This window comes from Stenella coeruleoalba (assembly GCF_951394435.1).
Source record: "Stenella coeruleoalba genome assembly, chromosome: 2".
Classification (NCBI taxonomy): domain Eukaryota; kingdom Metazoa; phylum Chordata; class Mammalia; order Artiodactyla; family Delphinidae; genus Stenella; species Stenella coeruleoalba.
In genome coordinates, this window is record NC_137147.1 from 118084414 (window position 1) to 118110230 (window position 25817).

The window sequence follows — 25817 nt, forward strand, 5'->3', positions numbered from 1 at the left end:
ATGGGGTCAGTGAGACAAATATGTAAACCATGTCCCAGGGTGCTTCATGGGATTGACCCCTTTTTTCTTTTTCCACCCCTCCTTCCCATACCTACTACGTGCTGATCCTGTCCTGAGGCACTGGGAACACAGCAGTCAACAAAAGAGACAACAGTTTATTTCCTCATGGAGATCCTGTTCTAGATGGCAACGGGCTACAGATATATTCAGAAAGTGATAGATGTAATGGTGAAAAATAAAGCAGAGGAGTGCTCAGGTGGAGGTGTGACCATTTTGAACACAGTGGTCAGGAAATATCTCTTCTGAGAAGATAACATTTACACAAAGTCCTAGAGGAGGCAAGGAAGCAAGTCATGAGCGTATCTGGAGACGAAGCATTTCTAAAGGAGAGAACAGCCAGTGTGCAGGTTCCAGGAAGGCAGGAGCGTGCCTGGTATTTGTCAGGAAGAGCAGGAAAGCAGTGTGACTGGAGAGGATGGTAGGAGGTGTCAGTTACTTCTGAGGATGTATCACATGGGCTTTCCCATTCTGCCAGGCAACTCTGCTACCATAACAACTACCCAGGGTGCTGGATGAGCAGTTTCAAAGGAACCCTATGGGCTTGGTGCCGTGTTGCTCACAGGCAGGGCGGGTAGAATCAATAGCATATAGTGGTGCTTGCTGTACCTGCTGTGAACACCGGGAATAGCAATAAGTGGGTTTGCCTCGGATCGGAACTGTGGAGGAAGCGGGCACAGGTTGATAAGCTGTGTGGAGAGGGGAAGACAGCACTGTCCCGAGATATGTTATACCTTGATTGTCTATCTGTCATCATAACAGTGTCAGTGAGGAAGGGATGGTCAGAATGAAGGGAGGGACTTGGGTTGCTGACCACCTTCATTAAGTTGTTTTCTCCAGTCTTCCCAAACACATCCACTGTCCTCATAATAATAAAAATAATAGTGGCAACACCAATCCAGTAGCACTCTGAGAGGTTATGTGTAAGAAACTCTGCAAAGTGCAATGTAAATGTCATCTCATTGGACCACATCTATTGGGCTCACTCTTTATACAAAGAGCCTTGTGCAGTGTCCGACCCAAAGGAGGTACGCAGTAGATAGCTTTGAATGAATGAATTTTTCTCCTAATAACTTATAAGGATATTTTTTATGCCCCTTTTAGAGATGTTCCCATGGTCGTGGACTTTAAGTAAGTAAACTTTTCAAGGACACAGAGCCAAGAAGTAGCAGAAGTGGAAGTCAAATCCAGGTCTCTGTGACTCCAGAGTTTTGTCTACTACTGGGCAGAGCTGCCTGCCTGTATGTCAGATGAGGTGTCCTGCTTTTGCATTCTTCTGGTTTTGGGCACAGTTGTGGTTCAGTGAAGAGTGGATACCCAGGACTCAGATGAAGGGCTAACTCTCTTGCTTCTCTTTGGCAACCATCTAGCCTCTTAGCTCTGGCTCCCAATTTGTACATTGTAAATTACTAATGACAGCCCATAGACTCCTTATAAGAAGTTAATAGGAGTGTGTGTTTGTCAGTTATGAACTACTAAGCAAAGTAAAGGGGGTACTGTTAATCTTTTAAAGTATCTACTGCTAATGGTAATGAAAACAATTATGGAAGGTCAGTAAGGAAATATTACTGAATATGGTAAGAAAAGTTCATTATACCAAGGTTGCAAACATTTTCTGTAAAGGACCCGGTAATGAATAGGTCCAGCTTTGTGAGCCATAGATCTCTCTCTGTGGTAACTACTCAACTCTGGTGTTGTAGCATGAAATTAGCCGTAGAAATATATATAGATATGTACATAGGCAAGGTATAAATGAATAGGTGGGGCTGGGTTTGAAAGTTCAAACTTTATAAAAACAAGTGTTGGGCTTTACTTTGCTGGTGGATAGGTAGTGAATATGTGTATTCACACACATGCACATACACACACCTGACTTATATTTTGTATATTAGATAATATTCCAGGGTAATCAGTTTAAGTGAACAGTCTTGGGGGTGGGGAAAAAGAAATGTGTATACCTTGATTGTATGATCAATAACCTCCTAAAAAGTTGTATAAAAATTGAATATGGAGGGTGGAGTCAACATGACAGCGTGGGAAGACGCGGAGTTCATGTCTCCCCACAACTAGGGTGCCTGCCGGATGCTGGTGGGGGACCTTGATGCCCATGGAGAAGGGAGGAATCCCCAAGGGAACTGGTTGGACATGGGGGGACTGAGGGGGGAGGAGAAGTGGAGGATGAAGAGTTCTGGCACCCTTGAGGGGTGGCTGAGGGGGGGGAGGGGTTACCATGCTTGGATGGACCCTTGGGGGCTCAGATCAGGGGGGAGTGCACTGAGCATTTCTTTTGCCTAATAGGCCCAGAAAGTCTACCTGGCTCTTGGGCCAAGTCCTATGCCCTCAGAGGCCCCCTCCAGGCCGTCTTGGTCCTGAGGGCACAGGAGGGAGGCCGGGGGAGAACAGGAGAGACAGGCAGGAGGGGTCTTCCAGGACCAGAGGAGCGTGAGAGGAGTGGAGAGTGTTTGCCCTACCCACTCAGGCCTTGGAAGCCTGCTGGGCTCCCAGGCGGGGTCCCCCACCCTATGAGACCATAGGCCGGGGCCCCTTCTGTTCCGTTGAGCCTAAGCCCCAGCCCCCACACCCCCCACAGCCTTTTCCAGCCCTGTGGGTCCTAAGCACAGGCCCTGCTGGCTGCCCAAACCCTGCCTCTGCCTAGGCCCTACCCTCCACAGCCAAGGCCTTTTCCGCCTTTTTCCCCCCTTTTTTTTTCTTCTCCTCTATTTTACTATTGTGGTTCTGTTTTCCCTTCCAGTTGTTGTTTCATCTATATTTTTATTTTTATACTCTTTCTAACATACCTGTTAGTTTCCTAGTCTGATTTTAGTTTTTACTCTTTGTTATTTGTTTGTTACTCTTTGTTCTCTTTTTTTTTCTCTCTCTTTTTTTTTTTTTGGCCACCCTGCACAGTTTACAGAATCTTGGTTCACGAGGCAGGGGTTGGGCCGAAGCTTGTGTGGTGGGAGCTTCAAATCTGAACCACTGGTCTAACAGAGAACCTCAGACCCCAGGGAATATTCATCAGAGTGATGTCTCCCAGAGGTCATCACCTTGGCACCAAGAACCAGCTCTACCCAACAACCTATAAGCTCCAGTGTTGGAAGCCTTAGGCCAAACACCCAGTAAGACAGGAAGGAACACAGTCCCACTCATCAAAAAACAAAAAAATAAGACAGCAAAAAAAAATGTCACAAATGAAGGAGCAAGGTAAAAACCTACACGACCAAATAAATGAAGAGGAAATAGGCAATCTATCTGAAAAATAATTCAGAGTAATGACAGTAAAGATGATCCAGAATCTTAGAAATAGAATGGAGGCAACGATTGAGAAAATACAAGAAATGTTTAATAAAGATCTAGAAGAACTAGAGAACAAACAGAGATGAACAACACATAACTGAAATGAAAAATACACTGGAAGGAATCAATAACAGAATAACTGAGGCAGAAGAACGAATAAGTGAGCTGGAAGACAGAATGGTGGAAATAACTGCTAAGGAGCAGAATAAAGAAAAAAGAAGGAAAAGAATTGAAGACAATCTCAGAGACCTCTGGGACAACACTAAACGTACCAACATTCAAATTATAGGGGTGCCAGAGGAAGAAGAGAAAAAGAAAGGTTCTGAGAAAATATTTAAAGAGATTATAGTGTAAAACTTCCCTAATATGGGAAAGGAAATTGTCACCCAAGTCCAGGAAGCGCAGAGAGTCCCGTACAGGATAAACCCTAGGAGAAACACACCAAGACACGTATTAATCAAACTAACAAAAATTAAATTCAAAGAAAAAATATTAAAAGCAGCAGGAGAAAAACAAAAAATAACATACAAAGTTATCCCCATAAGGTTATCAGCTGAGTTTTCAGCAGAAACTCTGCAGGTCAGAGGGAGTGGCAGGATATACTTAAACTGAGGAAAGAGAAAAACCTACAACCAAGATTACTCTACCCAGTAACGATCTCATTCAGATTCGATGGAGAAATCAAAAGCTTTTCAGGTAAACAAAAGCTAAGAGAATTCAGCACCACCAAACCAGCTTTACAACAAATGCTAAAGAAACTTCTCTAGGCAGGAAACACAAGAGAAGAAAACGACCCACAAAAACAAACCCCAAACAATTAAGAAAATGGTAATAGGAACATACATATCAATAATAACCTTGAATGTAAACGTATTAAATGCCCCAACCAAAAGACACAGGTTGGCTGAATGGTTACAAAAACAAGCCCCATATATACGCTGTCTACAAGAGACCCACTTCAGACCTAGTGACACATACAGACTGAAAGTGAAGGGATGGGGAAAGATATACCATGTGAATGAAGATCAAAAGAAATCTGGAGTAGCAATACTTGTATCAGATAAAATAGACTTTAAAATAAAGACTGTTACAAGAGATAAGGAAGGACACTACATAATGATCAAGGGATCAATCCAAGAAGAAGATATAACAATTATATATGTTTATGCACCCAACATAGGAGCACCTCAACACATAAGGCAAATGCTAACAACCATGAAAGGGGAAAACGACAGTAACACAATAATAGTAGGGGACTTTAACACTCCACTTACACAAATGGACAGATCATGCAAGCAGAAAATAAATGAGAAAACACAAGCTTTAAATGATACAATAGACCTGATAGATTTAATTGATAATTTATAGAACATTCCACCTGAAAGGGGCAGAATACACTTTCTCCTCAAGTGCACATGGAACATTCTCTAGGATAGGTCACATCTTTGGTCACAACTCAAGTCTCGGAAAATTTAAGAAAATTGAAATCATATCAAGCATCTTTTTGGACCACAGTGGAAATCAATTACAGGGAAAAAAAAACTGTAAAAAAGAAATACATGGAGACTAAAGAGTATACTACTAAATAACCAAGAGATCACTGAAGAAATCAAAGAAGAAATTAAAAAATAAATAGAAACAAATGACAACGAAAACATGACAACCCAAAACCTATGGAATGCAACAAAAGCAGTTCTAAAAGGGAAGTTTATAGGAATTCAATCTCACGTTAAGAAACAAGAAAAATCTCAAATAAACAATCTAACACTACACCTAAAGCAACTAGAGAAAGAACAAAAAAAACCTCCAAGTCAGTAGAAGGAAAGAAATCATAAAGACCAGATCAGAAATAAATGAAAAAGAAATGTAGGAAACAATAGCAAAGATCAATAAAACTAAAAGCTGGTTCTTTGAGAAGAGAAACAAAACTGATATACCCTTAGCCAGACCCATCAAGGAAAAAAAGAGAGAGGGCACAAATCAATAAAATTAGAAATGAAAAAGGAGAAAACACAACTGGCACACAGAAATACAAAGGATTATAAGAGACTACTACCAATAAAATGGACAATCATGAAGAAATGGACAAATTCTTAGAAAGTTACAATTTTCCAAGATGGAACCAGGAAGAATTAGAAAATATAAACAGACCAATCACAAGTAATGAAATTGAAACTATAATTAAAAACCTTCCAGCAAAGAAAAGTCCAGGACCAGATGGCTTCACAGGTGAATTCTATCAAATATTTAGAGAAGAGCTAACACCAATCCTTCTCAAACTCTTCCAAAAAATTTCACAGGGAGAAGCATTCCCAAATTCATTATATGAAGCCACCATCACCCTGATACTAAAACCAGGAAAGGATGTCACAAAAAAAGAAAATTATAAACCAATATCACTGATGAGCATAGATGTAGAAATCCTCAACAAAATACTAGCAAACAGAATCCAACAACATATTAAAAGGATCATACACAATGATCTAGTGGGATTTATCCCAGGGGTGCCGGGATTCTTCAGTATATGCAAAGCAATCCATGTGATACACCATATTAACAAATTAAGTAATAAAACCATATGATCATCTCAATACGTGCAGAAATAGCTTTTGACAAAATTCAACACCCATTTATGATAAAAACTCTCCAGAAAATGGGCATAGAGGGAACCTACTTCGACATAATAAAGGCCATATATGACAAACCCACAGCAAACATTGTACTCAATGGTGAAAAACTGAAAGCATTTCTGCTAATATCAGGAACAAGACAAGGATGTCCACTCTCACCACTCTTATTCAACATAGTTTTGGAAGTCCTAGGCAAGGCAGTCAGAGAAGAAAAAGAAATAAAAGGAATACAAATCAGAAAAGAAGATGTAAAACTGTCAGTGTTTGCAGATGACATGTCACTATACATAGAAAATCCTAAAGATGCCATCAGAAAACTGCTAGAACTAATCAATGAGTTTGGTAAAGTTGCAGGTTACAAAATTAATGCACAGAAATCTCTTGCATTCCTATACACTAACAACGAAAAATCAGAAGGAGAAATTAAGGGAACAATCCCATTTACCATTGCAACAAAAGGAGTAAAATATCTAGGAATAAACCTACCTAAGGAGGCAAAAGACTTGTACTCAGAAAACTGTAAAACACTGAAGAAATAAATCAAAGATGACAAACAGATGGAGAAATATACCATGCTGTTGGATTGGAAGAATCAATATTGTGAAAATGACTCTACTACCCAAAGCAATCTACACATTCAGTGCAATCCCTATCAAACTACCAACGACGTTCTTCACAGTATTAGAACAAAAAATTTTACAATTCGTATGGAAACAAAAAAGACCCTGACAGGAATAAAGACACAGACCTACTAGAGAATGGACTTGAGGATATGGGGAGGGGGAAGGGTAAGCTGGGACAAAGCGAGAGAGTGACATGAACATGTATACACTACCAAACGTAAAATAGATAGCTAGTGGGAAGCAGCCGCATAGCACAGGGAGATCAGCTCGGTGCTTTGTGACCACCTAGAGGGGTGGGATAGGGAGGGTGGGAGGGAGGGAGACGCAAGAGGGAAGAGATATGGGAACATATGTATATGTGTAACTGATTCACTTTGTTATAAAGCAGAAACTAACACACCATTGTAAAGCAATTATACTCCAATAAAGATGAAAATAAATAAATAAAAATTAAAAAATAAAGATCCCGAATAGCCAAAGCAATCTTGAGAAAGAGAAATGGAGCTAGAGGAATCAGGCTCCCCGACTTCAAACTATACTACAAAGATACAGTAATCAATGTAGTATGGTACTGGCACAAAAACAGAAATATAGATAAATGAGATAGGATAGAATGCCCAGAGATAAACCCACACACATATGGACACCTAATTTACAACAAAGGAGGCAAGAATATACAATGGAGAAAAGACAGCATCTGCAATAAGTGATGCTGGGAAAACTGGATAGCTACATGTAAAAGAATGAAATTAGAACACTACCTAACACCATACACAAAAATAAACTCAAAATGGATTAAAGACCTAAATGTAAGTCCAGACACAATAAAACTCTTAGAGGAAAACAGGAAAAACACTCTTTGACATAAACCACAGCAAAATTTTTTTTTGATCCACCTCCTAGAGTAATGAAAATAAGAACAAAAATAAACAAATGTGACCTAATTGAACTTAAAAGCTTTTGCACAGCCAAGGAAACCATAAACAAGACAAAAGGACAACCCTCAGAATGGGAGAAAATATTTGCAAATGAAACAACTGACAAAGGATTAATCTCCAAAATATACAAACAGCTCATGGAGCTCAATATCAAAAAAACAAACAACCCAATTAAAAAATGGTCAGAAGACCTAAATAGACATTTCACCAAAGAAGACATACAGGTTGCGAAAAGGCACATGAGAAGATGCTCAACATCACTAATTATTAGAGAAATACAAATCAAAACTATGAGGTATCACCTCACACTGGTCAGAATGACCATTATCAGAAAATCTAGCAACAATAAATGCTGGAAAGGGTGTGGTGAAAAGGGAACCCTCTTGCACTGTTGTGGGAATGTAAATTGATACAGCCACTATGGAGAACAGTATGGAGGTTCCTTAAGAAACTAAAAATAGAACTACCATATGACCCAACAATCCCACTACTGGGCATATACCCTACGAATGCCATAATTCAAAAAGAGACATGTGTCACAATGTTCATTGCAGCACTATTTACAATAGCCAGGACATGGAAGCAACCTAAGTGTCCATTGACAGATGAATGGGTAAAGAAGATGTGGCACATATACACAATGGAATATTACTCGCCATAAAAAGAAACGAAATTGAGTTATTTGTAGTGAGGTGGATGGACCTAGAGACTGTCGTACAGAGTGAAGTAAGTCAGAGAGAGAATAACAAATACCATATGCTAACACATATATGTGGAAGTTAAAAAAAAAATGGTTCTGATGAACCTAGGGGCAGGACAGGAATAAAGACACAGACGTAGAGAATGGACTTGAGGACACGGTGGGGGAGGTGGAAGCTGCAGCAAAGTGAGAGTAGCACTGACATATATACACTCTCAAATGTAAAATAGGTAGCTGGTGGGAAGCAGCCGCGTAGCACAGGGAGATCAGCTCGGTGCTTTGTGACCACCTGGAGGGGTGGGATAGGGAGGGTGGGTGGGAGGCTCAAGAGGGAGGGGATAGGGCTTCCCTGGTGGCACAGTGGTTGAGAGTCCACCTGCCGATGCAGGGGACACGGGTTCGTGCCCCGGTCCGCAAAGATCCCACATGTCACGGAGCGGCTGGGCCCGTGAGCCATGGCCGCTGGGCCTGCGCATCTGGAGCCTGTGCTCCGCAGCGGGAAAGGCCACAACAGTGAGAGGCCCACGTACCAGAAAAAAAAAGAGGGAGGGGATATGGGGATATATGTATACATATGCCTTATTCACATTGTTGTATAACAGAAACTAACACAGCATTGTGAAACAATTATACTCCAATAAAGATGTATTGAAAAAAATTTGATTACGAGTAAACTCAGCCATTTGGTAGACCTGAATTTTTCTGAACGGGCGTTCTAATTTTGACCTCTGATTGTCATGTGAGTTGTTTTACTTCTATCACTGTATCCAAGCATCGCTTAATGGTCTGTCTAGCCATCTGAGCCCCTTTGCTCCTTTTGCTGCTTCCTTTCCCCTGTAGGTATTTGTGTCTGTGAGTATGCTCTTCCTGAGTATTCACATTCTTAGAAATAGATGTGGGTTAAGTAATTAACTAAATATGTATCATCAATATATATCGTTTGCTATACTCATGTACTTGAATAGAGTATTTCCCAAAGAAAATCTTAAGTGATCTTCTCAGCCAATGTGTTACTCTTATTTAGCTTTCCTGCATGTGGGTTTATGTCTTCTTCCAGTAAAGTTTAAACAGCCAGTGATTGTTTACATCACTTATTATTTAACTTCCTGTGAATTCTTCGTGCTAAGATCCTTCAGACGGCCACGTGGGAGGTGATATTTGTACAAGATCACATTTAGTGTACACAAAAGAAAATGTTTTTTCACATCAGTGTCTTGTTCTTAAGATCCTTGGAGGCTAGAGGAGATTTTCTTTTTGTTTTAAATAATTGACCCATCCATTCTGGTATCTCCTCATGTTAATACATTTGTAGTCTTGTATGTATTACCTTGTATGTATTTACATACCTTCCCATGAATTTCACCTTAGCAAGATAAAATGGAAATAGCAATATAAATTTGCTGTCATTAAATACACACACACACACACACACATACAGAGACACACACACAAATGCCACTTATCTAAAAGGTAACAGTGAGAGTTGTGTGAGAGATGACTAGCCTCATGCCAACATGTTAATGCTGAGTTTCTGAATGTTTGTGTACAATTAGAGAGTTTTGTCATATTAAGACTTCTCAGCATTGGTGATATTCAAGATTATTTGTCTTTTCCTGAGTATGTCCTTGGAAACATTTGTTTAAAATGGTTAAAACCAGTGCTTAATGGATAAACAAACTATGGTACACTCATAATGATGGAATACTATTCAGTAATTAAAAAAAAAGAACTATTTATACAGTTGCCGACTTGAATGGATTTCAAAGGCATTGGGCCAAGTGAAAGATGTCAGCCAGTGTCAAGTTTGCATGTATTCCATTTATACGACATTATGGAAAAAGATGAAGCTATAGGATGAGGACAGGTCAATGACTGCCATGGATTAGGGGTGAGGGAACAATATGATAACAGTAGGATTGCATGCAGGAGTTTTTTGGGGGAACCGTTTTATGCCCCAATAGTGGTGGTAGTTACACAAATATATACATGTGTAAAAAAGTCATTGCATTGTACACACATGTAAAAAGTCAATTTCACTGTGTATTAATTTTTTAAAGTAAAATTTAAAAAGAAAAATTAGAGTGCTTGATTTTGCTTGTTGAGAACATCAAAGAAAAAATCTCATGATGACAGATACCAGGGATTCCTGTAAGAAAAATACTAATTGTACTTTTTTAATGAAAAATTCAGTGATGTAGTTACTAGGTTTACAAAGAAGCTGAAAATAATGCAACTTCTACTCAGTGAATAGTACCTTCAGTTCCATGCAGAGTGTCAGGAATACTCAAAGTTATGTGTCCCCCAGCAGCTGTAACCCGGTACTCCTGTACTGCTGTAGCCTTTCCTGGCTTCTTTATGGTGATCACTTTCCTTCCTCGGTGTGTATACACGGCGTGTGACAGTTACGGTGGCTGTGGGAATCATAACTTTAAGTTCTGTGACTTCTGTGAGTAAAACGAGCCATAATGTTGAATTAATGTCATTCTTCACATTTAATTTCCGCGTTGTTCTAAGTGGAAGACTTATTGAGTATTTGAATAAAAGCAACGTGTTCATTTTTGATAGTGTGTAAATGATGGTGGTGATGTGGGCTTATTTTGTCACTGAATGAACGTGATCATTAAGTACAGGGAGGCTCCCTTGGGAGAGTGTGTATGGTGTGTTGGTCTGAGGAGTGATGGTTTTTAAGAAACATTCACTCTTCTGTTTGACAGCAGAAGGTGACAGTAGAAGATACGGGACCATGCACTTTAAACAGGAATTCTGATCCCAACACTGGCAGTTTTACAGAACTGCCTTCAAACAGGATTGGTTAAGTGGAACGTTGATTCGTTTCATAAAACTGGAGACACTAACGGGGTGATCAGGCTGCAGAAGATCAGACAGCTGATGTTACTTGTTGGTTCTGCACATGAAGACCTGATCGGGGTATTTTGGGTTTTGCAGATCAGGCAGAAGAGGAATCGCTGAGCTTCCAGGAGATAATCATGAGGAGAGTAATAGTGTAAAAGGCATGAGGAGAAATCTTTTGAAATTGGGAGAGTTGAGTAAGATTTGATTGTCGTCATAGAGCGGTCTTCAGGCCGTCCTGTCCCACTCCCCCGGGTGTCATTTTACACATAACACAAGTAGGAGGTACCGACTGGGAAATGGACGGGAAGGTGACCAACAGAGGCCCAGCTGCCTCCTTCCTTGTCTGCTGTCAGGTCGAGCCCACATTGAGAGTGAGGGCTCTTTGCCCAGCTGGGCAGTGGTGATCCTTCCAGAGCCAGGGGCACCAGTGACTGAAGTGCTGGGGTCCTTAGAGAAAGGTCCAAGTGTCTGAAATCACCCTGGGTCCTGTGTGAATTTGAATTGAATGAAATGTATTCACAGTAAAGGGACATTCGAGCTGGGACTGGGAGAAAGGGGCAGATGTGATGGGAGAAGCACAGGTACAAACAGCCATAGGGCTTCTCTGCTCCCCGGTGAGGGCTTGGGAGGCTCCATGCCGACTTGTGATCGGGGCTTGTTTCTGCCTCGCTGCAGCATTTCTTGGTGTCACTGCATGCAGAGGGGGTAGACCAAAGAGCCCTGCTTGTTTGCAGCCCTTTGTCAGCCCTCTTAGGGCCTGAAGAAATGCCCTATTGTTGTAGAATCCAGGTTCTGTTGCTGCCTGAACTCCACTTGATAGAGAGACAGGGAGAGAGAGAGAGAGACAGAGAATGTCTTGGAAGGCAACCTGCCTTCCATCCAAGCAGGATCTCTGAATTGCGCCACAATCTCCCTGATCTTTGCTGTGGGTGGGAAGGACCAATGACCACAGTGCATCTGTTCCCCATCTTCGCCCCCTCAAAGCTTCATGGTCATCTAAGCAATCTCTGCAGGCCTGCTGCCTGTATCTAAATTTCATAACTTCAGAGTTACTCAGCCTTGTTTGGAGGGAGAAATCTCATGTTTTCCCACAGGAAAGCAGCCCTGGCTAATGTGTCCGACAAACGGGAACATCCCTAAAATGCTGGGAGACCTTTTAATCCCTTCCCTTCCACTTTGCCTTTCCATGCAGGTAGCTATCCTCACATCTAACCCAGAACCTTCATAAAATCCCAGAGCTCCTCTGGACCCCACATTGGTACATATAAAACCTGATAGAATGCAAATGTTTACTGCGTCCCATACTAACTGCCGAACCGCGCTCACTTCAGTGCCTGGTGGCATCATTTCCTAGGTTGTCAGAGGCATATTTAAGTAGGAAACATAGACACCCCTCAGTCTGAGATCATTTGTTGAGAAGTTGCATTTCCTTACTCTTTGGTTGGCTCTTGTACAGTTGCTAGACCCATGAGGTTATGTTTGGAGGAAGGTCTTTGTGGTCACATTTGAAATGTGTCCTACTAGACTGATAAACTCCGGTCTCTGGTACCTGATAGCCCTTTTCTCTTTGATGGCTGGGGGACCAGGCAGGTCCTCGATGGAGGGACCTGGCAGGATGGCCCTGCTGCTCACACTGCCTCCCCTGGGACAAAGTTGCTGGCACGCTAATGACTTGGATGAACTACGGATGCCTCAGCGGCCCTTCAGGAGAACGGAATCGGCCTTATCCACATGCTGATCAATGACTAAGAGGGCAGAGGCTGCAACCAGATGGACTCCAGTGAGTCAGCCTTTTACTGCCGAGACTTGCCACACACTCCGGAAGGCAGCCTGCATTTGACTATGCAAATGGCAGCTTCAAAGGGAAACACCCGATAGATAAAGGATATCCTTGTAGGTTGATATTCTTTTGGTTTTTTAAAAGCAGGGTTATTATTACTTTTTCTTCTTGTTTACAGAAGCTCTGTGGAAGTGGTGATCTGAATGCTTCTCTGACATCCCAACGTTTCAAAGAGCTATCTGTAAGTGACATTCCTTAAAAACAAAGAAACACTAAAGTAAATGCTATAAATATTTCTTATCAAATGTTTGGATCTTTGCCTCTTTTATTTCTAAAGGATCCCGAACTGTTACCACCCACAAAGACAGGCCTTGCAAATTGTGTCTGGAAAAGATGAATTCAGTGTCTATTGATTTGTCAGAGTGGGATAGATTCTTCTAAAAATACAGAGCCATGAAATTGAGTGAGATGGTACAGGAGACAAAGCCATTTTGATGTGCTTTGAAATGTGGACGAGGAACTTTCAAAAGAACGCTGTGGAGAGTGACTTAGCCACAGATCGATTCATTGAAATTCAAATAAATGAAAAATAAATCATTTTATTTGTACTTTTTCTCCCAAAAGACACAAATTTGCTCTTTTCAAAACTTGAATTGGATTCGTTTAAGAAATATTCAGAAACTGAATTTGATGTTGTGGCTTGTAGGAGTTGATGCATTCCTGGAGAGGAAAAGTGAACTTGGTGGGAGGTGAGACTGTGTGGATAAGTGTAGGAAACACTATAATGGGGACCAGGGAGTGAAAGAAAAATATGCCACAGGCAGGAGAGCAGAGAGGAAGTGTCTCCCATATGGACCCAGGTGTGGGGCCCATGTTGGCTGGACATGGATTAGTAGGTGATCAGCTGAGTAGTTGTGAATGGGAGTGTTTTTGTTACATGTGCAGGAGGTGTACCTGAACTGATGGGGGTTGGTGGGCTGAGGGGAGAAGAGGAGGGAGACATCGCACATCCGAGCTGAGAGGTGTGGACCAGGGTCGTGGGACCCCGCCCCATAGCTGGACTTCTGCATTGTATATCCTCTCTGGGTCCTCCACTGGGAGCTGTAGGATAAGGATCCTGCAGGGCATGGGTGAGTTTAGGGGGATGTCAGATGTCGGCATGCAACTTACCTGCTTCTTCTTGGGAAGTTAATACTGTGAAGCTATTGTCATGAATTCTCATAGAATCCCGCTGGGGAGAAGGATAAAGAACAGTGTAACCATGTCATCGACATGGGTGGGTGGGAGCAGAGGATGACGCTCACAGATTCGCCATTACAGTGATCATCTTTTTTCCTTAAATGAAGAAGTGTTTCCGACATTCTGTTTCTTGGGCCTAAGACAACTGACTTCAATGCCTTCTCCATCTGTGCAGACTCTCGGGGAAGCCGGCGACGGCTTGAGTAACCTGCCCAACCCTTTCGCCTACCTCCTCACCATCCACCTGAAAGAAGGCCGGAACCTGGTGGTCCGGGATCGCTGTGGTAAGGCCTGGCTCTGGGCCCCCTTGGTAGCCTGCAGACCTCTTCCTCTCAACTCTCCTGTCAACCTTGCTAGTCACCTTTTTCCATCTCAGCATGGCTGGTGCTAGACTGGAGCTCAAATCTGAGCTTCTCCAGGTATCAAGGTATTTGCATTGAGTTATTGAAACACATGGAATCTTACTGTCCTTTTTTTATGATTAATAATAATCAAATATTGATGATCACATAATGTTATTGTAGAATGAAATAAGATCGCTGTAAGTGCTTTATGGCTGGTATATAACCACTGCTAAAGAAAATGTTTCCTTGATCCTAGTTTAATTATCCATGAGAAATACGTAAATACATTCTTGATCTAAGTTAGCAAACATACGCATAGATGGAAATGCCCTTTGAACCACCCTCCTTCCTGCCCTGAAATCCCACTGGACTCCCCTCCCTCTGGATAACATCTGTTATGATGTTATATGTGATTGATCTGTTCACCTTTGCTACCTCTTTCTGTGCATTTACACACACGTATATTTCTTAATTAAAGTGATATCTTAATATCGTTATTCTGCAGTATTATTCTGCATATTCCATATTCTGCACTAAGTTTTTTTAAACTTTACAATATGAATTAAAAAATTTCCATGCTTTTCCACATAACTATATCTCCCTTCTTTTAAATACTAATAGTATTCCATAGTATGCTGTGTTAAGTATCTGTTTCTCTGCTGATGATAGTTGTTTTTTCTTACTTTATCAGCCATATAAATGATGCTGTAATAAACATACTGTATATGGCTCCATACACAGATAAGAATATATCTTAGATTAAAAATAGTGTATGTTTAAGAGCAGACAGTGGAGTCAGACTGCCTGGGCTCAGTTTTTTCCATTTATTGCTATTTGATTTAAGAAATGCTCCTGGATCCCCCTGTGACTGAGGTTCCCCATCTGTAAAACAAGAACATTAGTAATGACCTACCTTATAGGCTTTTAGGAGGATTGAAGGTAGTGACTTAAAACTTTGTTGGGCTTCTAGCACTTAATAAAAGTTATTAAGCTCAGGACAGAACCTAGAAATGCAATTACAGGATCCTGAAGATGCACATTTTCCAATGTAAGAGATACTGGTACATGGCCCCCTAAAAGGTACAGAGTATGTCCTCTCCTACACTATGGTTATGTGTTCCCTACCTTGTCGCCATTGAATATTTCCTTTTATCACTCTGCTTAGTTTTTGGCAATCTTCTAGGTCAAGTGTCCACTTGTTTTAAGTCGTGCTTCGTGGATTATGATGGTGATGAACATGGCCCTTTGTAGTTCCTCTCCTGTGAATGGCTCTCTGTATCCTTTGCCCAGTTTTCCATTGAGCTTTTCCTTCTAAATTTTTTTTTCTTTTTTTCTGCGGCACGCGGGCCTCTCACTGCTGTGGCCTCTCCCGTTGCGGAGCACAGGCTCCGGACGCGCAGGCTCAGCGGCCATGGCTCACGGGCCCAGCCGCTCTGCGGCATGTGGGATCTTCCTGGACCGGGGCACGAACCTGTGTCCCCTGCATCAGCAGGCGGACTCTCAACCACTGCGCCACCAGAGAAGCCCTCCTTCTAAATTTTTGTGAGTCTTTAAAATTTTCAGCATTCATTTGTTTGTTGGGTGTTGCAATTTTTCTTCGCCAGTCTGCTGTTTACCCCTCATTTTTATGGCCTCTTTTGTCCTTCAGAGGTTTAACATCTCATTACAGGTAAACATATCTGTTTTTCCTTTGTTGTCTCTTTTCATTTATTTCTTTTAGTAGGTGGGACCTTTTTATTCTAAAGAATTTTGTGTCTTTCTCCAGGTCTTTGCCAGTCTGTCCTGCTAGTTCCTCTCTACTTTGTTTTGGAAAAACTGTGAAACGGAGGATGGGTCTCCCTTCCATTTGTCTTCTGTGTCTCTTACTTCTTCTTCCTCATTCTTGCCATTACATTTTTTTTTCAGGAAGAATTCCTCAGCCGGGCCTTCCAGCTCACTGTTTTCTCGTCAGTTGTTATGATCATTGTGATATTCTGTTCATCTTTTGAGTTGGCATTTTTTTTTTTTTTCATTTTTAGAACAGGCTATTTCATGCATGAGAGGTTGCCATCAGCTTTGAGAGCATTAAGTATACGTTGAAAATCTCCCGTTTGGTGCTTTCTCCCTCGGATATCCTTGGGTTGTGCTTTCCGCTCCTCTTTCTATTTGTGTGTCCCTGTTGCCATCTGTGGATGCTGTTTTTACTTACTGTGTCCTGACTTCACTGAGCATAAGCAGGGTTGGGACATGCAGCCAGACAGGGAGAGCCAGTCGTTCAGGCCGGCTCCTGGTGATGCCCCGTCATGGAAAACCTTCCTCAATGGCTTCCTGCCCACGCTCACGTTTCCTGCTTGCAAGTGCCTTTGCTGGTCACTGCTCAGCACCAAAGGGACAGGGCAGTGCTGGGCCATCCAGCTGCTCTATGTGTGCTGTGCCAAGCAGTCACCGTGGTACTTGCTCAGGCCATCTTCTGCTTCCTGTATCCACTGCCTCCAAGCTGGAGCATCCCTGGTTCACCTGTCATCCTAGCCTCTTGGCCCACCTCTGCCCCTGAAACTTTTTCTGCTGTGACTTTCTACTGCTCCTGTTTTGGACTGTGGGTTCTTCCATCAATCTGATCTCACCGACTTCCATCTTTTAGATCTGCATATACCCACTTTTTGAAAACAAAATTACTATCTTTCTCTTTTCTGTCTCTTTCTCTCTCTCTCTCTGTCTTTTCGTAATTTCTCAGGATTTCAAAATGGTGAACAAATTTCACTTTCTACTTGTTGGTAAATAGTGTTTTCTGTCAAAGTTATAATTTCTTATCCATCAGTTGTGCAACTTCTTGTGTACTGTCATTGTGTACTACTATCATAAATGTCTGCATCTTAATAGATGGCTCTCTTAAGGTTATTTTGAATGATTTGGGGCAGATAGCAATCTTGTACCTGAAATCACATCTGAGGGACACGATCATAAACTCGAGTGAGGTGCCTACCCACAAATATCCTGACTCTTGCTCAGAACCTGCAGTGTCCAGTGGATGCTTCTGTCAAATGATGCTCATTATGGAGCTCGATTTGGAACAGTTTATCTGGAGATTGGAAGTGTGTTCCACAGAGAGCACATTTAACTCTACTGGAAAGAAAGTGCTCTAAACCTTTAAAATACACGTCCTGTTGTAAATTTTTGGAAAGCTCCAATATAGTGTGTAACTTCGGGGCTGTGCCTAGGCCTTGGACCTCTTCCAGGACCAGCTGCCCCTTTTCCAGTTTTGCCATCTGTTCTGATTATTTATCCCTAATTGATGTGAGTGATCTGGCCACACCACCCTTGATATATCACACCAGTACCCTTACAACAGATACTCAGGAGACAGTCAGTAAACCTGGCAGATGACGGGGGAGCCATTGCCTACATCAGAAAATGACCGAAACAATAGGGTTTTTGTGTGCTACTCCACACCTCGCTGCTTCAGGGCCAAAGGAGAGACTGTAATCTGTGCTCTAATCCCGTCAATACCATCTCTCTCTTTGTAGTTTCATCCGAGTTAAGCATCATATGACATTTGGCTTTATCTTGTGTCAACCTAATATAATCCAAGGATAAATACCTAGTAAGCCATCTAGATCATAACCTGTTTCAGCACCTATATCTTTTACAACCAGTAACATTGTTCCTGTCTCTTTTATTTATTGGGAAGATTAATCATTATCTATTAAGAAAACATCCCCCTCTCAGCAAGTGCTTCTCCTAGACTTTGCAGTGTGGCGTGCCTTCCTTACTGTGACTGTGTTCAGGACTGCTCGATTTTCACAGGTATTAAGGTAGTGATCAGGGCATGTTCGGTGCCCACTGTTGATCTGTGCAGGGATCATAGTCACTGGCGCCTGTGCTTGCCTCCTTTGCCCCGGACTGACATGGCTTATTGCTATGCCAATATTTTCTATGGAGCCCAGCCCACCCTCAGAATTTTATCCAGCACAGTCCTTCCGGCCAGTAGTTCTCAAATTTGAGTGAGTATCAGAACAACCTAGAGGGCTTATGAAAATACACATTGCCCACCCCCAGAGGTTCTGATTCTGTAGGTCTGGGGTGTGGCCCGAGAACTTACATTTCTGACAAGTTCCCAAGGGATCACGATTGCAGCTGGTCCAGGAACCACCTTGTGAGGACCACTGCTCTAGACACTGGGTGGTGGCACTTGAGCAGAAACACGTGCTTCCCCTGGTAGGGAGAGTTTCAGTTCCCGATTAGACACAGCGTTTTCTTTTCTTGGGGCCGGACCTCATTATGCATTTGCACTCTTACTCCAGTTGTATTCTCTGAACATAATTTAACGTGGTATTCACCTCATTAACATAATTAGGTACAGAGAACGGTGTGATGTGCCAAAGTACCAAAGATAAAAGGACTTGTGAATTATCTGTGAATTTACACTACGCTGTATCACATGTTCTCCGATTCTCTGGATATGGGATCGATAGCCGATAGTTTCAGTACTAAATATCCTTCAAGATCTATTCACATGGCATTTCTATCTAGTCTTTTATATTTTTCACGGACATAAGCTCCCTGTCATCTCGGTCCTATGAAAATTTTACCTCTATAAACCATACACCTTTACCCTCAGTTGGATAAATGCCTGGTCATCCCTGTTGCTATTAGTGCTATATTAGCTGGGTAACCGTTTTATTCATCTTCGTATGCCCTACCGTGCCATACTGGAGGTTTATACATAGAATGCTTTTAATACATTTTAGTTCTTCATTAGGGAAATCCAACTCAAGTGCCGGACTTAAAGGCAAGGAGTATTAAAGACTATCGTGAAAGGGAAAACATCTTCCCAGGGGGGAACAGAGTTCCTTCACTCACACCTTGACTCAGCAAGCGTTTATTCAGTCCCTTCAGTGAGATGAGCATCACACTGGTACTCGACTGGGACCTAGTGATAGAGTCCAGAAAAAAAAAGACTTACATACAAGCAACCCATTTAACAGAAGTCCTAATTCAGGTGATTGAAGTACAGAGACTAAGTGACTTGACCAGGGACTTGCAGGGAGGCAGTGGCTGAGGCAGGACTCACCAGAATGGGTGGTTCTGGGGGACAAGAGGAGGAATGAGACATTACAATCTACTTCTTGGCTTGTGATTTCTGATGGTGACTCACTCATTCTCAAGTGGAATTTACCCATCTGCAAAATGGGCATGATGTAGCTTGCCTTATAATGTAGTTGTAAGAACTGAAAAAAAGAAAGTGTATGTAACATAGTGCCGTACATAGAGAAAATAGTCAATAAATGGTAGTGTGCGTGTTATGGTAATTAATGAATAATGATAATGAACTTGGCCCGTGATCCTGACTCCCACTGCAGAGCTGGTTCCTGTGATCCGTGTCAGCTTTCCCATCAGTGACCTTGGACACTTGGCTCTTAGTTTGGGTTAATTTGTCAGTACCCTTGTGCTCTCTCTTTATGCCCCGTCTTCAGCATAGGAGTTGATTTATGTTTTATTTTACATATATTCAATCATGTATTTTATATTTGTCTAAAATATAATCAATTTGATCAAATATTGATTTCACTTATGACAGGGATGCCTTCAAAGTGTTATTGAAATGTGTTGCACCGTTGACTACAGAGGACCTGCTCCAGGATATTTAACCCAATTGTGCCATCACTCTTGGTGAATTTTTAGGGAGAAAAATATTTTTTGATGAATCATTCCCTGCCGAGGGAAGAGGTCACCATTTTCTTTGGATTATTACATAATCATTGCTGCGTAGGTAACATTTCATCTAGAACATGGGTTGGCAAACCTTTTCTGTACAGGGACAGAAATGAATATTTTAGAGTTTATGGGGCATAGGTCCATAAACTTAGTGACAGCTACTCTGCTGGTCTAGTGACCGAACAGCCATAGATAATATGTAAACCAGTGGACATGACCATGCTCCAGTACAACTTTATTTCTAAAAACAGGCACGAGGCTGGATTTTACCCATGTCCAAAATTTGCTGACCTCAGTCTAGAATATCATGATCTGATTTTGGATTTTCTCTTGGAGAAGCTGCTTTTTAGAGTAGCCAAGTACATCTTTATTTAAAATAAGGAGGTACAAGCTCATGAGGAAGTGATCAAGTTGTGAAGCTCATGTTTTCAAATGAAGTATCTGGAAAACATCTCAGTAATGTGACATAAAAGAATGCAGAAAAATCTAGGATGTTGGGTAGTAAAAAGTCATTTTTTCCCCCCTATATTTTCACTGGGCAGTAAAGTGAAAAGTCATCATATCTCTCTCAGGAAAAGATGTTTCTGACATACCTAAAGAAAGGATGTTCAAAGGCCTTTATAGGGTTTGTGATTGAGGACTGGAAACTTTGTCACTCGGCCCATCCAGAAAGAAGGAGGAGAGCCTCTCAGAAACAGGGATCCCCCCAACTTCTCACAGGGTTATGAATCCATCAGCTAGGGGCTGGACGATGGCTTTCCCTGGTGTAAAGAGTGCTGTGAACATTTTATCTAAATCTCTCACTTCTCTGGCTCAGACACAGGGCTGGTTTGTTAAGTAGACTATCAAGTTGTGATTTTGAGATTTTCTGGGAGATTTGGTGATGTTTGTTATACTAGGAAGTTGCTAATTCTAAACAATGTACAGGGCTAGCGAGGGTGTCAGGAACGTACTGTTATGTAGTCGCCACCCAGAGCGTCCCAGGGCCTTTAGCTGTCAACTCCTCTATTCCTTGTACAGAATAGATAGATAGGGGAATGTGTGTGTATGTGTGTGTGTGTGTGTGTGTGTGTGTGTACACTGAGTAAACCCAGCAAAACCCACAGCTCATGAAAAAGAACTGGAGTTAGTGAGTGACTAAGCAGTAACTCACCTCGCTGTCATGATCATGCCTGTCCATCTATGAGTCACTGTGGATGTAAGACCAGTATCATGGAGCACTGAGAGGTTTTGATGAGGTCCCTCTGGAAGTGTGGCCACGTTGAGAAGATTGCCTCTTACAGGTCATTTTCCAGTTCCTCAGGAATTTCTCTTCAATTCCCTGGCGTGTAGTCCTTCAGCTTTGACTAGACTTGACCCACTGTTGGAGAGTTCTGTGCTAAACAGCCTCTTTTTGTTTTTTTCCTTTGCTGGGCCACTTGGGTTGCTACAGTGGTCTTTCTAGGAATGAGCCTTACTTGGATGCTGTAAAATGCCCAGGCATTTCCTGAAGCCCATCTTCCCAAGCCATCTCTAGGAGAAAACTCGAGCCCTCCCTGTCTCTCTGCTCTGTCCCGGTTATTCCCTGTTGCCTGTCTGCTGGTCACACATTCCCTCCTTTTCTGTCACCTAATTTTCCTTTGCTCTATCTTTCCACTCCTCTCCCTCATCCCAGCTTCTTCCTTTTACTCCTTTATATTTCCCGTTTCCTTCCCACTCTTTTTCTGGGAGGTTCTACAGACTGTATTGTTTTTGACCAAACCAGACACCTGTATTAAGTTCTCCGTCTGAGCCATTGTCTGGTTAACTCTTGAGGGTCCATAATTTTGAGATTGGTAAAGCAGAAGGAATGTGGTAGGAACAATTCATTTTATTTTATTTTATTTATTTATTTATTTATTTATTTATTTACATCTTTATTGGAGTATAATTGCTTTACAATGGTGTGTTAGTTTCTGCTTTATAACAAAGTGAATCAGTTATACATATACATATGTTCCCATATCTCTTCCCTCTTGTGTCTCCCTCCCTCCCACCCCTCTAGGTGGTCACAAAGCATGGAGCTGATCTCCCTGTGCCATGCAGCTGCTTCCCACTAGCTATCTATTTTACGTTTGGTAGTGTATATATGTCCATGCCACTCTCTCACTTTGTCACAGCTTACCCTTCCCCCTCCCCATGTCCTCAAGTCCATTCTCTAGTAGGTCTATGTCTTTATTCCCATCTTACCTGTGGGTTATTCATGACATTTTTTTTTTCTTAGATTCCATATATATGTGTTAGCATACGGTATTTGTCTTTCTCTTTCTGACTTACTTCACTCTGTATGACAGACTCTAGGTCCATCCACCTCACTACAAATAACTCAATTTCGTTTCTTTTTATGGCTGAGTAATATTCCATTGTATATATAAGCCACATCTTCTTTATCCATTCATCCGATGATGGACACTTAGATTGCTTCCATCTCCTGGTTATTGTAAATAGAGCTGCAATGAACATTTTGGTACATGACTCTTTTTGAATTAAATGGGAGAAAATATTTGCAAATGAAGCAACTGACAAAGGATTAATCTCCAAAATTTACAAGCAGCTCATACAACTCAATAACAAAAAAAGGACCAATTCATTTTAAGTCTAACTGCTTCACAGTTTGATTGACATATAGAGAGTGTTGAACCCTGGCTCAGTGTCCCATGAAAGGGAATGCGGCCAAGAAAATATTTTGGTGTCCTCGAACTGGTATTGCTAAAGCCAGCAGCCCTGTTTTCTAGGCCTGGCATGAGCACCATGTGACATGGGCAGGCCTCTTGTCTTGGAAAAAATGCACCACTCAAAGCTTAAATCCCGGAGCATTAATTCCTGGAAAACAACAGCCCTTTCATTGAAACCCTGTGTTTATTGTTCATGTGAAGGGTGGTTGCATAGTGTCCTGCTGTGCACTAGCATACTAGGTTGCTGATGCCCTCTGGTGGCCACATTTCAATACTGCAAAAGGGAAAGAAAAGTCCATTGCAGGAGTTCACTGCAACATCACTAGGGCGTACACATCCCTTCAGCTGTAGGCCTGAGGGCTGAGGGTTCATGGTCGTCTTCTTGATGTGAGTTTTAGGCAATGACAATTCGTGACCCATTCATCCAGCAAACGGTTCTCTAATCCCAGCCCAGGTAGACTGGGACAGCTGTTTTCAGAGCAGGGACAGGTACTTTTGCAGATTATAGGAAGAATGCATTGGATAAGTCATTTTCCTATTTGAAAGGAATGGTTTAGACAAAAATTTTTAAAGATCTCCCACTAGTGTGAAAAGTTGGCCATGCAATAGGGGTTTAATAAATTACGAAACTGCTACCAAAACGTTCAAATGTCAGGCATCTCTGATTTGGGTCCTGTTTGCCTCTTGCGATTTAGTAGGCTGATTTTAAAGATTGTACCATTTCTATGATTATATATTTTTCTTTAAAAAGGAAAGGATGCTCTTGTATTAGACCTAGAGAGGAACATTCTCCTCATTGCAGCTGTGATTGGGGGACAGGCTGGATGTTTCTAGAACTCTGTGTTATATGCTGAGGATCAGCCGTGTAGCTTCCCAGCAGGTGTGCTGTGAATGGGATGCACTGAGGGTTCACCCCTCTGCCTCCGGGCAGCTCTGTGGGCTTGGGCCAGCCCCTCAGCAGTCTCTTCGGTATACTCTGTGCTGCCCAACACAGATGACCTTGTTTGTGCTAGGATGGGAAGTGTTGGGGGCACTGGACAGTGGGTCAGAGTCACAGACTCGGGGCACAGATCATCTGAGTTTGAATACCAGCTCAGACATCATCCAGCAGTGATTATGGGGTTTAACCTGGTGCGTGTGCTTATGGGGATGTGTGCGTGGGAGGGGTGACATAGCCATGTACAGTGGCCACGAGCTATTATTATTGCTGTGTCTGGTTCTAGTTATTCTTCTTTCGGTTTTATTTCTGTGTTTTCCCTCTGGGAAAGGCAATGACTTGTGGCATTTCCGCCAAATTTATTAGGGCCCTTCTTCCCAGTTTCTTGATAATTTGTCCCACCGTTTGCATACCTCTTGTTTTTCTCTTTAGATTTTTTTTTTTTTTTTGCGGTACGTGGGCCTCTCACTGTTGTGGCTTCTCCCGTTGCGGAGCACAGGCTCCGGACGCGCAGGCTCAGCGGCCATGGCTCACGGGCGCAGCCGCTCCGCAGCATGTGGGATCTTCCCGGACCAGGGCACGAACCCGTGTCCCCTGCATCGGCAGGCGAACTCTCAACCACTGCGCCACCAGGGAAGCCCTCTCTTTAGATTTTGTACTCCTCACCCCCTGCCCACTGCCAGCAAGGCAAAGGGTTGGTTAAGGTTGTTTTCTGAGACCAGTTCCTGAGTTCTTGTCAGTGCAACAGCAGAAATGAAAGAGACACTAGTTTTTAAGGGTGCATTATTTGAATAAGAACCCCATTGTGAATTGATGGTTTTATTTTCTTCATCTTAAATTTGACTCAGAAGATGCCCCTCAAGTTTCATAGCGACCAACATGGGAAAGCTTGGTGTGGATGAAGTCATCCCAGTAGGTCATTACTTATTGAAATTTTTTACTGAATGTACTACACTGATCTGATTTTTTAAAAAATACTGAGTTCTAAAGTAAAATAGGATCTGACTTCAAATTACTTGATGATTTGCTAATTTTGCTTCACATATATATTTTTTCTGTATTATAAAAGTTCTATTTTGAGAAGAAATTAAAAGCAGTGGTACACCTTTCTTTGTTTAATTAATGTGCCAGTTTAGGTTATCATTCCAGATTTTAATTACTAGTAATAATGCTACAGAAAACATTCTTGTACCTACATCTGTGTGTCAAACTTTATTTCTTTGCAAGTCATTTATTGCAGTGAATTGGATGTTTTCTGTCACATGATCTGACATCTCAAGATTCTACTTAACAGAATTGCCAGTTCACTCTTGAGAAACACCTCTATTTTGCTCACCCACCAGGAGTATATGAGTGTTCCACTTCCCGTTTCTCAACTCCACTGTGTGTAGATTATCTATGTCAATTTTGATAAAGAAGAAGTATCGTCTTGGTCTTGTTTTAATTTATGCAGAGAAATTTGGACCCTGAGATATATTTGGTTAAGAGATATTTGCTTCTCTTTTGTACACAGCCAACTCCATCCATCTCTGTGGCTTATTCTCCTGGTTCCTGGATATGTTCATGTATATTTTTCTACGTTGTCATTTGCCTTTTAATTTTGTTTATAAAGTTTTTGTTGCAAACCTCTTTTCCAGTCTTACAGTTTTATTCTGGAGAGTTTCCTTTCTTCCTTGCATCCTATGCTTTTGTACCTTGAAAGGCCTTTTCTCTCTTGAGAGAGATGCATTAACCTTTATTCTTTTCTGTCTGGTTTTACATTTTTTTCATTAATCTCTTTGATCTGTATCAAGTTTATTTTGATTTCTTGGCCCAGAGTCGGAACTTAGTTTTACTTTTTGCCAAATGGGTATTTAATTAACTAGGACTACATTTTCCTTTCCCTAATGATTTGATGGCCACTTTTCAATTGGGTATTAAAATGCAGTCCATATGAGGGTCTGTGTTTTAGATTTCTCTTTGATTCCTATGGATGTGTTGTTTTGTTCCAGTGCCAGCACCACATCACAGTTGTACTGTACTGAAGGGTCAC

General features: G+C 41.8%; 1 protein-coding gene across 6 annotated transcripts in view; it reads left to right on the forward strand.

Moving 5' to 3' along the window:
* MCTP2 (multiple C2 and transmembrane domain containing 2) overlaps positions 1–25817 on the forward strand; it is a 251996-nt gene that overhangs the window by 68735 nt on the left and 157444 nt on the right. For all 6 annotated transcript variants that reach the window (XM_079914839.1, XM_079914836.1, XM_079914835.1 and 3 more), the window contains 2 exons: positions 13057–13119; positions 14293–14401. In XM_079914839.1, the coding sequence (XP_079770965.1) occupies positions 13057–13119; positions 14293–14401 (172 nt within the window). The remainder of the gene's footprint in view (positions 1–13056; positions 13120–14292; positions 14402–25817) is intronic.